Genomic DNA, 14,925 nt, shown 5'->3' on the forward strand with positions numbered 1-14,925 from the left:
GATGAGAGGGCAGAGGGGGTTAGAAGCCAGCAGAATGAACACGAAAAGAGAGTCAAGGGAAGGAGTGGGCTGTCTCATTAGGGGGAGAGCAATTAGGAGTATATAGCAAGGTGTATATAAATTTTTGTATGAGAGACTGACTTGATTTGTAAGCTTTCACTTTAAGTACAATACAAATTAAAAAAAAAATACACAAACATTATCAGGGAGAGAGCTCTCTTTCTAGAGCTTTTTCAGCCTCTCTCTTCCCACTTTTTCATTCTTTCCCAACCATCCCCCTGCCAGAGTATAGCAGAGAGAAAAGTTAAATTTATATTGGAATGTACTTTAATTGTTTTATAATTACTTTATAAGGAGCCCTGAAGGCATAATGGTTAAGTAGTAGGTTGCCAACCAAAAGGTCAGTGGTTTAAACCCACCAGCCGTTCTGTTGGCGTGCTCCCATAAAGAGGACAGCCTAGGAAACTCTATGGGGTAGTTCTACTTTTTCTTGTATAGTCACTATGAGTCAGGATCAGCTTGATGGCACACCACACCAACAAGTACTTTATATCATTTTTCCCCCTGAAATATTATTTTGTTACAAAACGCTAAGCAACAACATAACTTGCCAGAAGTAACACATTCCACTCCCTTTCTATTACTTTTCTTCCATTGTCAGTGAAGTGTCAAAAAATAATGGAAGCACAAATTATCTGATCTCCAACTTGACTGAGACTGTTTTGATCTTCAAAGGGCCAAATGGTCAGTCATCATTCATACGCAAAATTTTCCTAACATAAAATAGAGGTCTGATGACATCAAAGTACGAAAGAGATCAATGGCTTCACTGTAATCCTAGACATGGCCTCGAGGGTCCAGACCACAACTGGCTCTGGCGGGAGATTGGTGAGACTGATTAATCTGTAATAATGGTGGTCCTTCAAACTTTCTAAGATGTGAGTAGAATGGGCACTATTGAAGATCTTACATGGTAGGATATTTGTGTAACGGTTTTTACATCGGTTCAGTGGAAGATCTGCAGCAAAGTGCGGGATATCCAGTCCAATCAATTTCAAATCCTGTAAATCACAAAGAATGGATTTATGAGATTTACATACATGGTGTGGATTGGATAATTGTTCACAATTCTTCACTCACTACATGTAAAAGAATTATCATACCCCTTTGTCATATGACTTTGCAGTGGCTTCCCTTTTGGGAAGAGTGTTTTTCTCTTCCTCACTATTATCAACTTGCTTTGGCCAATGAACTCAGGTAGAACTCATGTATAGTCAAAGGCTTGACATGTGCTTATTTAGTTTGTTTTGCCCTCTTGCACTTCTGCCATCTGCCATGAGAAGAAAATGCCCAGGGAGCTGCTGGTTCCGGAATGAGGAGACTTATGAAACAGACCTAACTCTGACCCATAGCCTGTAGCAGAACTGCCCCAGCTGTCCACAGATCCACATGAGAAAGAAGGAAATGCTGTAGGCCACAGGAATATCAAGGTTGTTTATTTAGAGCTTATTGTAGCAGTGGTTAATACAGTTCATAATACTTTAGATAGCTCAGTGAGCGTTTGGGGAAGGTAAGAATTCTGTACATAGAACTCAAGGCATGGGAAATTTGAAAACAGAAAATCACTTTCAGACTTTTGCGTGCAATTTGCATAAATATTGTCAACTCTGTGAGGAAATCTAGATAATTTTCCTGCAGGCAAGGAGCTTTGAGCTTTCAAGAAAGTAGTAAAAGACTTGGCGAGAAGCAATAGGTAGGGAGCAATCTGCATGATGCAAGATACAGGATTAACAGTCACTATATTTATCTGGTAACGAAGCCTCAAAAGTAAGTTTGAATCAGGAGTGGTAGGCAAACCCTTCAGGAGAAAATAAGAACATCCCAATATCTGCCTGCCTCTACCAGTGCACTTATAAATTCTATTACTAGAGGGTGCACTGTTGGGGCAATTTTCAACATAGGCAAACAATCATCACACTTAAAAAAGTCTATGTCACTGCAAAAAGGTGTGGATAGGTTGCTATGCCTAGTATCTTATAGGAAACAGAGGGGTTGTGGCAGGGCCACCTGAGTTTCCCTGGCGCATTGTTCATCTTGTGGTCTATATGAATGGTGCTCCCTGGAATTGTACAGGGAGCAACCAATGCAGCAGCAGGCAGCAGCTCCAGTTATATTCCTGTGTGAGGACTTAAGCCCAAATTTTAGAGAAATATTAGTAGAACTAACAAATTTGTCTTAGAAGAACTACCACCAGAATCCTCCTTAGAAGCAAGGATGGCGAGATTGCATCTTACATACTTTGGACATGTTGTCAGGAGGGATCAGTCCCTGGAGAAGGACATCATGCTTGGCAAAGTACTGGGTCAGTGGAAAAGAGGAAGACCCTCAACGAGGTGGACTGACACAGTGGCTGCAACAATGAGCTCAAGCATAACAATGATTGTAAGGGTGGCGCAGGACTGGGCAGTGTTTCGTTCTGTTGTGCATAGAGTCGCTATGAGTCGGAACCGACTCGATGGCACTTAACAACAACAACATTAGTAGAAAGCATTTTACTCTCTACGGATGGGATTACCTATACAGTCTGCATCTTTCTACACGTCTATTAAGTGAGCCAGTACAGCAATCACTTGCTGTAAATTGTATTTACACTTACAGGATGTTAATATCACACATAAGATTTACTTATCATCATTCCTCCCAATTATTACTTCAATAAATCATATGCTGGAGCAATACTTCTCCAGGGAAGAATTTTGGAGCATCTTCGAAAGACTTTTGAAGGGAGTTGGAGACTTCTGACAATGTTTCAAGAGATTGAACAGGCATTTCTTTTTCATGCCCTTGTGTCTTGATTCAATTTTCTGTGAAAAAGTATATGCTTTAGAAATCAACTTCCTGGCTCTTCTGCTGCCTTAAAATAGAAGATTCTCAGTAGCAACTTCCCCTTGTGCTTACTGGCACTGGGTTCCATACCCGCGATCAACGCACATGAACCAACCCAATTGCTTGGATTTCTCTCTTCCTCATCACTTTTGGCTTTTCAAGATAAAAGAAAATAACAACAAAATCCCCCGAAAATCTCAACTCTTGGCCTAATTTGAAGCCAGTCTTAAAGATACTCTGCTGAGTTTGATCCTCAATTCACAAAATTAGAAGCTTTTCCATCTCAGCCCAAACATTTACTTACCAAATATCTTTAAACAGAAGACTGTTACTTGATAACTGATTTTTCCATTTTAAGGGTTTTCCAAGAAGGGCTATATAGTGTTCTTTTAAGAAACAAAATTAATTTTTAACAGATTGAAACCAAATCCGTGTTACTTTTAAGTTAGTTTTTTTTTTTCCAGATATAAACTGATTTAAAATGACACTTCCGTTGCATAAAATAATTTGAAAATCTTAAGAAGCCTTCCTTAAAAAGGGCTTCTGTAGACAATTGGTTAAGAGCTATGGCTGCTAACCAAAAAGTCTGCAGTTCGGTTCCACCAGCCGTTCCTTGGAAACCCTGTGGGGCAGGTCTACTCTGGAGGGCTGCTATGAGTCAGACAATTTATCAAAATTTTTGGCTTATAATGATGTATTATTTATAAACTGTATGGTCTTGGACAAATAGTTCAACTGTCTAACATCAGTTTTTTTTTTTAAGGTACGGCTAATAATACTTCCATACCTCACTGGATTACAGTGACTACCAAATGGAGTAATTAAACTGAACAGATATTAATGCATCACTATTGCTAATGATTATGACGATGCTTCTGCTACGATCTGGTAAAAAACCAAAAAAAAAAAAACCACTGCCATCGAGTCAATTCCAACTCCTAGCAATCCTATGGGACAGAGTAGAGCTGCCCCATAAGGTTTTCAAGGAGTGGCTGCTGGCTTCGAACTGCTGGCCGTTTGGTTAGCAGCCGCAGCTCTTAACCACTGCACCACCAGGGCTCCTAAAAAAAAAAACAACAAAAAAACCCAAACCCAGTGCTGTCGAGTCGATTCCGACTCACAGCGACCCTATAGGACAGAGTAGAACTGCCCCATAGAGTTCCCAAGGAGCGCCTGGCAGATTGCAACTGCTGACTTTTTGGTTAGCAGCTGTAGCACTTAACCATTACACCACCAGGGTTTCCAAGATCAGGTAGGAGACGAAATACGATTCTTTGTTTTGCTGAGCCAGAGTCCATAACTTCTCCCTCCTTTGCCATTTGCTCCAACAGACCAATGACTTCCCCTCTAGCTCTCCCTCTTGGGTACAGACTGATAAACCACAGGAAAAGGCCTCAGATAGGAAAGAAACTGTGGAGACAGATTGAGGCTGAGTGCTGGAGCACATATGGAAGCTGACTAACTGAGAGAACCTTAATTGTGTGTTGTCTCCCTGCTGTAAATACCCTAAATTGATAAGAGCGGTTTAATTGGCTGAGCAATGTAAATGTAAATTGCCAAAGTTGAATTGCAGCAAAGCGGGAACTGCATGTATACACAAAACACTTTGCAATCTTTTGTAGTTTAGCCTGTCACTAAGTGGTAAAGCAAATAGTAAGTTTCCAGTCCAGTAGCTTTGCAGTTATTTTCTTTCCAACCATATGGAAACTCCAGAGGCTTGATCTTCATGAAGGCAAAATACGCAGTGATAGCCTGAAACCAACATAAATCCAGTTTGCATTTTCTTTTGCTAGTTTTGTTTGTAACAAATTTACTACCAGTTTTGTTTTCCAGATCACACAGTCATCCAAGCCCAATGGCAGTCTATGTTGTGTTAGCTGTATTTGAAGCATACAAGTCTTAAAAACGAAAGCACAAACATACGCACCATCATCATCTGAGAAGAAAACAAGTTACATTCTGGTCTTAGAGTTTATAACAATGTCAGCAGGTGACAGCACCTGGTATTTGGGGATAGATTAGACAGTAGAGACAGATGAATGATATTAATAGACTACTTATCCATAAGGGCAAAACAGGTGAGGAGAACTGACATGACCAGTGGTGTTGATAGAAGAGTTTCCTTTATGGGCAAGTAAAAGGTTAAATGGCATCGGGCAACACAACAAAAGGAGAAAAGAATTTAGTACAAGGTAGCTGGTGAAGTGCCCCAAAGAAAGCATGAGGTACAATAGTAGAGGAAATCTGGGGTGGGTAGGTAGACTAGGTGCGAAGGAAGTCAGCCTCAGGAAAGTCTAGCAATAGCTAGCAGAACCTGCCCTGGACACCAGGATGGAAGTGGGGGGTAGTACCTTAGCCACTGGACAAATTACTAGTACAGAGGCACTTGGGAAATAAGGAATGGAAGGAAGGAGAGAAGACTCAAGCATAGGAATGAACTAAGACTGCTTGTATAAAAACTGTTGGAGGGGGTTCAGGTAGACTTATTTTCAAATCAGTGAGAGGTAATCATGAAAGGCTTACATATTTCCCCTCTTACATCAAGATCAGAGGGCTAGGAGGCAAGGAGGCCAGCCACAGGCTAAGTCTTTTGCTGGAAGGTCTTTGTATCTTTAGTTTGAGCTGGACTAGAGAGGGTTAGAATGAACTGAGTGACCAGAGTAGCCTGGGGTGTGTCATTAAGGAAATGTTGGCTTTCAAAATTGACTGTAGGTAGGCTTCCAGTGGACTGGGCTGCAACACAAGGAACAACAGCAGAAAATGGCAGCTACTTTCAGAAATATCTCGTGAACTGCATGGCAAGTATTGTACCCTTGCTTTGATCTTTTCAGCCACATTTCTGAACAGAGATAGCGAGGGCCTTCACTAGCATCCTGACCAAACACAAAGGACAGAAATTAGTGGAAGAATGAGCAATATGTGGCATGTCACATGAGTTCTCAAATTTCATTGTCTAAAGTCTGGTTCTTCAAAATCTTTTACATACGGAACATAAAACATGAGGAATTGAAACTAATCCCTCAGTCTCAAATCTCTTTAAGATGCATATTTTCATCAGAAGGATAATAAATCTTTCCAACAGGTTCAAAATCAGATGCAGAGTGAAAAAGGAATTTATTCAGTGAATGCAAATTAGCAACTCGTATAGCTTCATGTATGACTTATAGCTGTATTGGTAATATATGTAAATTCAGACATTAGTTTCAATTTGCATAATGCTTATAAATGATGCAGTTTCTCAATGTGAGTGTGCTCGTTCAATGTCAGCATCAAAATGAATACAAATCCTAAGCATTAATAGAAACAGAACAAATAACTGTTCAACTATTGGATTTAGCTAAACCAGCTGGTTCAGCCATCTTACTACCCTCTTGGGATCCCATTAGAGCAGAAAACGTTTGTTTCATTCAACTTCAATTAACTATCAGTATATTTCAGGTAAATTTGAGGGCTGCCACGTGAAAGGCCCAATATGCACCCTGAAATCAGGCACGGGAACACAATGCTTCTTTGGAAACAGATGAAGATACCCTGACACTGAACGTGAGGATGTGCGGAGAGGGTGGAGCTGGGGGTTGGCAATACCTGGGAGCCTGTCAATTAAGAAAGGAAGTGAGTCAGAGCAGTTGCCCACTGCTTGAGCAAATGCTAGTCCAAAACATACAATCCGAGCCCGTACTTTAAAACAGACTCCTGGAGGTATTTTCCCGCTGGAACATGGATACAACGTCAGGACTTGGCACCAAATAAGTTGCATATATGACCAATCATGTTCGAAGAACAAAGATACATTAAAAAAAAAAAAAAAACTTCTTAACAATTAAAAATACTAAACACTTCTTCAAATCAGGGGTTTTAAAGCTTGGATGCATCCTTGTCATCATCTAGTCCCGCGTTTCTCAATAAGACAATTCTTTGTTGTGTAGGATTGTCCCACTCATTGCAAAACAGTTAACATCCAGTCACTTTATCCTTTTCTTTTCCCTGGTTTCCCCAAATCACTGACCACCTGAACTGCTACAGAAACCAGAGGGGTGTGAGGCCATCCAGACTGTGCTAGCGAAATATGTGGGAAGAAAAAGGGAGGCCCAGCTATATTCCCTACACTGCTGAGATACTGGACTTGCTCATGTCCATGTACCCTGACATATGGTCTTAGGTTCAGAGAAATACGTGTATTTCAGAAAAAGGAACCACGGGTAGTGTATTTTTTTTTTTCCCCTATGTAAACTATGTGTAACTGTTTCTCCTCATTTTCTTCAAGGAAAAAAGCACAACCTTACAAAGAAATACATATGAAGTAGATTACCAGGTGTCCTACAACTATAAAAGCCCACCCCAGACTCTTATCTGCCCAGGAGACAAGGGAGTCAGTTTCATCCATCATTCACCGTTATTGCGGCCTAAGTGGCATGAGAAACACACAAAAACATCCTCTGAAAGTAAAATTCTGTCTCCGGCTTTAGTCCTCAGCTTATTTCTCCCTGCACTCCCAATTTCCCTGGTTTTCTACCACAGCTTCTCCTATACCTATGTTTGCTTACCCAAGGACTTGCATCTATTCTCTCCTTCCCTTTATTTGTATCATCCAAGTCCTGGCCCACTAACCAAGCACTGATGACCCTCACCCTGAACCTGCAGGGCACATATGGCTCAACAACCCACTCTGTCTATTATAGAATCACATTAGAAGCACTGCCCAGTGAACAGGGGAACAACTCGATATAAACCTAACAATTCCGCATTCCCCATTAACCGCTATGTCACCATGGTTTCCCCATCCATTACAGAAGGCAGGAAATACTCTACCCACTCACCTCAAATTGAAGAGAAAATTTATAGTCAGAGTCTTTGGCCATATCCTTGATGTAGGAATCAAAGTCATCCAGCTGAACCGGGCTTTGTCAAACACAAAGAAATGCATGTTTTCAAAATCCTGTTGATATGTATTATTTCTTAAACAAGGATAATTTTCCCAGAGAAAAATAGAAACTTTGCCTCAAAGGTTAGAACTCATCTTTTTCTTCATTAAAGTTACCAGCCCCTAAATACTGTAATTGAAAAGGACTTACATACCAAATTTTTTTGAGATGGAAGAAATCTCTAGATTTTCAGTTGGCTCTTACTCTAGTAAGAGTAAAGACTCATACTCATGTACGCACATGTATATGTGTTGTTTTTCTAGAAAACTCTGGTATATGAGAAAGAAGTGAAGGATTTGAATCCAAAGACCTGTTCGAGTTCTGGTTTAAGTACTTATTTTTTTTGTGTGATCTTGGAGAATTTACTTGCCTCTTCTGAGAGTCAGTGTTCTTAACTATAAAATACAATATTCATCCCTACCTCACAAGGTTGAGATAAAAGTAAAGAACACTGTAAGTTTGAACAGTTTTACAAGTAGAAGGATTTGTGCTAGCTACACTGTCTCCCCAGAGCAGGAGCAGGTCAGTGGGGGTGATGTATTCGTCAAGAAAGCCCTCAGTGACTCATTCTAAGGGAGTCATGCTTAGAAGCTTGCATATTTATAAAAGTATAGAAACGGTTCAGAGATTCAATCAAGTAACACATTCAGGCTTATGTTTCTGCATCTGTAGCAGGTCTCACCTCTTTTTTTATTATTTGGTTAACAACAAATGATTTGATTTATTGTAGTTTTCTATAGCTGCTTATCTCTTCTGGAGTCGTCTACCTACACCAACCTTTTCATCCTTAAACTGCTCTTGGCTTCTGCAAGGTGCCTTACTCTGTCATTAACCCAAGACTTTCCACCTTGGCAGGGTCCACATACTTGACCTTTCCCTTCACCTTTGTTGTATGTTATTCAGCTTATATCATCTATTTATCATCTTATGTCATATTACCAAAAAAAAAAACAAACCCAGTGTAGTCGAGTCAATTCTGACTCACGGCGACCCTATAGGACAGAGTAGAACTGGCCCTTAGAGTTTCCAAGGAGCGCCTGGTGGATTCCAACTGCCGACCCTTTGGTTAGCAGCCGTAGCACTTAACCACTACGCCACCAGGGTTTCCTATGTCATATTAGCAAATGAACAGTATTTAATAGATATTTGTTTAAAACTTTCGATTAACTAATCTAATCAATTAATTTATGTTAAGGATTAGTCAGTCTTAATGGGCATTATACCCACCAGATAATGTGTTTATGCTTTAATACTTTTACTGAATAATAATGACAATAATGCCCTGTGGCCACAAATTAGTCTACAGTTAATAAATACTTACATAAGCTATCTTACTTGGTTGATCCTCGAGGTAGGCATGGGCAACATTAACCCCATGCTCCAAAGACAGCCAAAGCTGAGAAAGTTAAGTAATTCAAGACCATATGGCTAGTAAGTGGTAGAATCTGACTGGAGCCCAGAAAGTATGATTCCTGGTTCAAACCTTCTCCCCCTTCAAACTTGTCATCCTCCTAAAAGGATGACTAGAGGAGGGGCTCCTGTCCTGGAACAAACTCCATTAGGGCTGCACCCCCTGGCTGCTGTCTTCGAGCAGATCATTGACCTTAAAGTTGGGTTTAACAATGTTTAGTTTTCTTCTCATTACTAAGAAAATGGAAGCATTAACAAGGAAGGCTAATCAGAGGAAATATTCAGGGGTTAGAAAAACCAAGAGGAGATAAAGAAGAGAGACAGAGGAACATTCAAGAAACAGAAACATGAATATAATGGAGGGAAGGAGGAGAGAAAGGAAGCTGGCAGGTAGCAGGGACCAGATGGACAAAGATTTAAAGGGAAATGAGAAAAGAGAGAGTGAAAGAAAGAAGCAATGGAATGAAGATAAGTGTAGACAGAAAAGGGGAGGCAAGGGGACATGGTGGTGGTGGTGGTGGGCATTTGGAGTGAAAAAAAAAAAGGTAAAAAGAAAGTAAATGAAAAGGCGAGAGGAAAAAGCCCCCAGTAAATGGCTTTTAGAAAAGGAGGGAGGATCCAAAGGAAAACACAGGGAGGGAAAGAAGATGCTGATCTGACCTGAGGTTTTTGGTTTGTGGGCAGGTCCTACCACTCTCAGGTTCTACCAAAACTTTTGCTCAGGTCTTGGTTCTCCTCCTTCTTTCTGCCTGGGTCTTGTGAGGACCACACCTAATAGAGTCTCTCCCTTTTGTCCTGAAAACCTATCCTCTAATCACTCTAGTCTATGCCTTTAAAATAGCTCACTTAAAAACTCAACTAATAATGTTGGGTGACAAAGTCTTCTTGTTTCTGTCAAGTCTTTCTGTGCAGGTGACAGGATCTCTCCTCTGTTCAGGCTGGCTTTGTGCATGTCAGTGAAGTACATTTTGATGCAAAAATAGATTTAAGAAAAAATTATATTATTTATGTGGGCCATAAAATTACATGCCACCCAAGCCTAAATTAAAGTATATTTCGCATCAACTTTTCTTTTGCATTATGCATGCCATGATTTTCCTCCATCAGCATGGGTGCCATAGCCCTGGCTGGAGTCCCTAATTGCCTCTTTGCATTAATTCACTGACCCTCTATCCTAAGCAAGTATCAAGGATAACTCTATTTATATGAATGTTACACTGTTTGCATGTAGAGTTTTAACTAAGAAAAGGCCCAGAGGTGATAAACTAGGATTTTGAAATCAACTGATGGCTAATTTGCACCTGCCAGAACTGTAATTCTTATGATTTAACAGTTCAGTAGATAGCAAAACCACAGGCTAGCTAGACTAATTATCTTTTTCTATTTCTTACAAAGGTTTCCTGAGATAGCATTTCTCATGGTATTTACTATAACATCCAGTGCAATAAAAGCTTTTTCCTGCAATTAGCACAGCATTACAAAATAGAAGATGGCAATGGTTTTGGTACAACTTTGATGGAAGACTTTTATAGACTCAGAAATCCCTTTTGCAAGGCTATTAGAACCCCTAACAGCTATTCTTTCTTCAATTTCATCTTGTAAGACTTTTCCTTCTTTTTGACGTGGTGTTTCTGTGATACACATTCTTACTGGTCGATGCCAAACACACTAATTTGCATCGTGCCTAGCTATCGTAATGCACACTTGCCTCCTTCTTAAGCATCCCTTCTATTTGAAGAGAGCAGCCTTTTGAATTTGGCAAGTGAACAGCACTACGAGGAAGAACACTTTAAAAAATGAACTAGCAAGTGAAACTTACTTAGTCAGTTTTCTCTTCTTTAAGCCATTTTTACTCCTGAGAATTAAAAAAAAAAAAAAGAAAAGAAAAAAATTTTAGCTGGGCAAAAATATTGATTAACATAGTGATTAAATTTAAAGAGCTTTAAATAGTTACATCAGGTACCTCAATTTTATTTAACTATCATTGACTATACCTCTGTTTAATTACTTTTCCTTAAATGAGAAGGTAATGGTAATAATTTCAGATTCATTTTTAAACTTCTACTAGATTGCAGGGAACATACCTACACTTTATATTTTATACGTGTTAAAAACAAAAACAAAAACTAAAAACCCTGAATCCTAGAGATATAATTTCTTGGTATTGGTTTTTAAATTGCTAAAATATTTTATAAATATATAGAAGTACCTACTGCCTAACTTTTATGTATTTACAAAATATTATTTGTAGTATCTATTTGGAAACCCTGGTGACATAGTGGTTAAGTGCTATAGCTGCTAACCAAAGGGTCGGAAGTTCGAATCCGCCAGGCATTCCTTGGAAACTCTATGGGGCAGTTCTGCTCTGTACTATAGGCTTGCTATGAGTGGGAATCGACTTGACAGCACTGGGTTTGGTATTTTGGTTTTATTGCCTAAGGAGCCCTGGTGGTGCAGTGGTTTAAGCGTTTGACTGCGAACTAAAACGTTGGCAGTTTGAATTCACCAGCTGTTCTTGGGAACTCTATGGGGCACTTCTACTCTGTCCCATAAGGTCACTGTCAGTTGGAATCAGCTCGACCGCAACGGGTTTATTGCCTAAATATTCCAGATTCTAGAGGCAAAAAGGAAAAAAACGGGGAATTAAAGAACCAATGGTAGGAGGATGGATATATTTTTTCTTAATCAAAGATTAAATAATCTTTCCTGACATTTTCGCTGGGGATGTGAATTTGTGCTATCAGTGTTGAAGTGTATCTTATGTAATGTTTACTAGGAAATTGTTCCTACCTAATTTTGAACTAATTTTTAAGCTATCTGATTAATTGGACTTATTACGTGCTTGTTCTTAATTCATTACTAGTTTGTAAGTTCAAACACACGCAATGTAATGCAGGTTTCAGTTAATTACATTTGTTTAGGGGTATTTACGATAATCGTTTCAACCAATAAGTAAGATAACTGACCTAAGTTAGTTAATGCAAAGATAGTATCTTCTGAAACATTTTATCATTGTGTGCATTTTTACGGTCTTAGATGAAGGATAAATATTGATAAACTATTAATACCAGATTGAGTCTGGGTAACATGATAAGTAAACATTTTTTTATAAGTAATTTTTAGAGATCTTTAAATATGTTTTAATCAGGGTACCCAAACTTTGAGAAAAGAAACAGCTTATAGTAAATCACAAGTTGTAATCTCAGTAATTTCATGAGCCAAAACATTTATTTATATTTAAAATTATGAATGTTTGGATAGCTCTGCTTCCTGAAAACCTGGGCAGAATGAAGCAGTTACTGCCTCTATACTTTCATCGTATTGACGAACCAGTAATCATGTTTCAGAGAACTTAGCCAATGGAGTGTTTCTCACATTGTATTATTGTTAGTAACATATATGCCCTTTGCTAGATGGTGCTCCCCTACTCCTACCCCAGGGCTGAGCATAGTTAATGGAACACATGGAGGGTGGTCAACAGATGCTCATTGAATTGAATGGAAAGAAAATGCCCTCACTACTTCACTTGACAATTTGATTAAGAATTGATACTACACTTGTGATACTATACAGGGCTTGTGAGGTCCTGGTTGGGGAAATGGGACTTGTGGGTGGAAAGGAAGTGATGCAAGGCAGGAAATGCAGGCAATATCTCAAAAGCAAGTGGTGTTTCCGGTTTTCGGGTAGCTTTTATTTCTTCCCACTTCTGAGTGAAGACTGGGAAAGTTACTATCCCCTTTTTTTCTTTTTTCCTCTTTCTCATCCTCTCTCTGTCTTTCATGCTTAGGATTGAGAGGAAATAGACATTCTAGTTTTTACCCTGTCTATCCCTCATCCCCTCTACCCTCAAAGAAAACAACACTTTGATCTTGGACATAGTTGTATCGTATAGGCACTGGAAACCTAAAGAAATAGCTCTTTTTTTTTTTTTTTTTTAATCATGTCTTAGGTGAAAATTTACAGCTTACAAATTAGTTTCTCATTAAAAATTTATACAAAAATTGTTTTGTGACATTGGTTGCAATCCCCGCAGTGTGTCAGCACTCTCCCCTTTCCCCCTTTCCGTTTCCACCCTGGGTTCTCTGTGTCTATTCATCCAGTTTTCCTGTCTTAGCTTTTGGGCAGGTGCTGCCCGTTTGCCCTAATACACTTGACAGAATTAAGAAGCACGTCCTCACTTGTGTTACTGTTTGTTTCAGAGACCTGTCTAATCTTTGGCTGAAAGGTTGATGTCAGGAGTGGCTTCAGTTCTGAGTTAGCAGGACGTCCAGGGGTTCCTCCAGTCTCTGTCACACCAGTAGGCCTGGTCTTTTTTTTGTGAATTCAAATTTCGTTCTGCATTTTTCTCCTTTAATGTCTGGGACCCTCTATTGTCCTATCATTTTTTTTACTTAGCTCTCAAGATGTGGATTTAATTAACTTGAGGAATCCCTCATTTAGTTCTCTTAGTAGAAGCTAATTTTTTTTATTGCTTTTATGAAAGCAGAATGTCAGCATAGCTACCTAAAAGCTCTGGTAAAGTCAAGAGGCTGTGATTGGAAGTGAAATAAAAAAAACTTTCTTATCCAAGCAGACCTTAAGGAAAACAAATATCTGTGAGATGATGACACTGAATAAATTCAGCGTGGCAACATTAAGCTGCTGCTGTTCAACAGCTGTGTAGAAACTTGATTCATGGAGAAGGGACATTTTTTTTTCTTTCCATCTCATTCACTGATTAAGTGAACTTTAAGTATAACAAAATTCTGCTACATGTTTTTATGACATTGTCATACGCTTACTGTTGTAAGTATATCTCTTTATGATTTATGTGCATGTTTTATTGTTCTATTTAGATTTCGTTGAATTCCTTTAGATTCTAAAGGATTTTTGTATCCTAAGGCTGTGGAACATTACAAGACCGAATTGTGGTGGTAACATTGATAGAATTTTCCCACCTATTCAATTGCTGTGCTAATTCTAAGACCAAAGTGAAAGAAAATTCACTTGTAGAGAGGTAAGTTAATACATTGCTAGCAATTTTAACTTTAGCATGCTGTAGAAAGACCTAGTGCGTATACATGTTACAGTGAAAATGTGGGTGATGCTTAGGGTGTCACTTTTTCATTGCAAATGTTTTTCTAAATAATGGACAAATAACACCCATCAAACAGCATATATGCATACTGGATGATGCATTTCTTTTAATCTTTCTCTTTCACTTATATACTAGGTAAGCTTCAAAGCCAAATGATTTCAAGAAGTTAAGATGTACACTTTACAAGTCCTTTATGGCTATGAGAAGTCTTGGAAAGCTGGCCAGACTGGAATTCATTCCAAAGGAGAATATGAGGCAATGGCAGACACATAGACTTTGTAATGGTTTAAAATACAAACAAAAAACTAAAAGCCCCCAATTTCACAAGTGCTACTTACTCTTCCACGAGCTAGAAGGAAACCATCCCCGAGTCTTACAAAGATCTTTCGGGTTATATCATTCTCCAAATAGAACATGCAGTAATCATGAATAAAGCATTTTAAGCTAAATGTTGCTTCGTGCATAAAATATCAACTACTGAGGATTTAGAACAGGCAGATGAATAATTGAGTAAAGCATGAGGGTGACAATGGTAGTAAAAGACGAGGCTAGTATCACTGAATCTAGTTAGATCTAGTTCGAATTAGATTGCTTTGAACGGGAAGCACAAATCTGAGGTCATTAAAGAAT

At 39.0% G+C, this 14,925-nt stretch overlaps 1 protein-coding gene across 1 annotated transcript in view; it reads right to left on the minus strand.

The window, feature by feature from the left end:
- PTPRO (protein tyrosine phosphatase receptor type O) overlaps positions 1-14,925 on the minus strand; it is a 52,792-nt gene that overhangs the window by 21,749 nt on the left and 16,118 nt on the right. Inside the window, exons 5-7 of the mRNA XM_064284544.1 lie at positions 11,038-11,073; positions 7,704-7,785; positions 971-1,061 (exon numbers count right to left, since the gene is read on the minus strand). Coding sequence (XP_064140614.1) covers positions 971-1,061; positions 7,704-7,785; positions 11,038-11,073 — 209 coding nt within the window. The remainder of the gene's footprint in view (positions 1-970; positions 1,062-7,703; positions 7,786-11,037; positions 11,074-14,925) is intronic.

The sequence above is a fragment of the Loxodonta africana genome, chromosome 4 (assembly GCF_030014295.1).
Source record: "Loxodonta africana isolate mLoxAfr1 chromosome 4, mLoxAfr1.hap2, whole genome shotgun sequence".
Taxonomy (NCBI): Eukaryota; Metazoa; Chordata; class Mammalia; order Proboscidea; family Elephantidae; genus Loxodonta; species Loxodonta africana.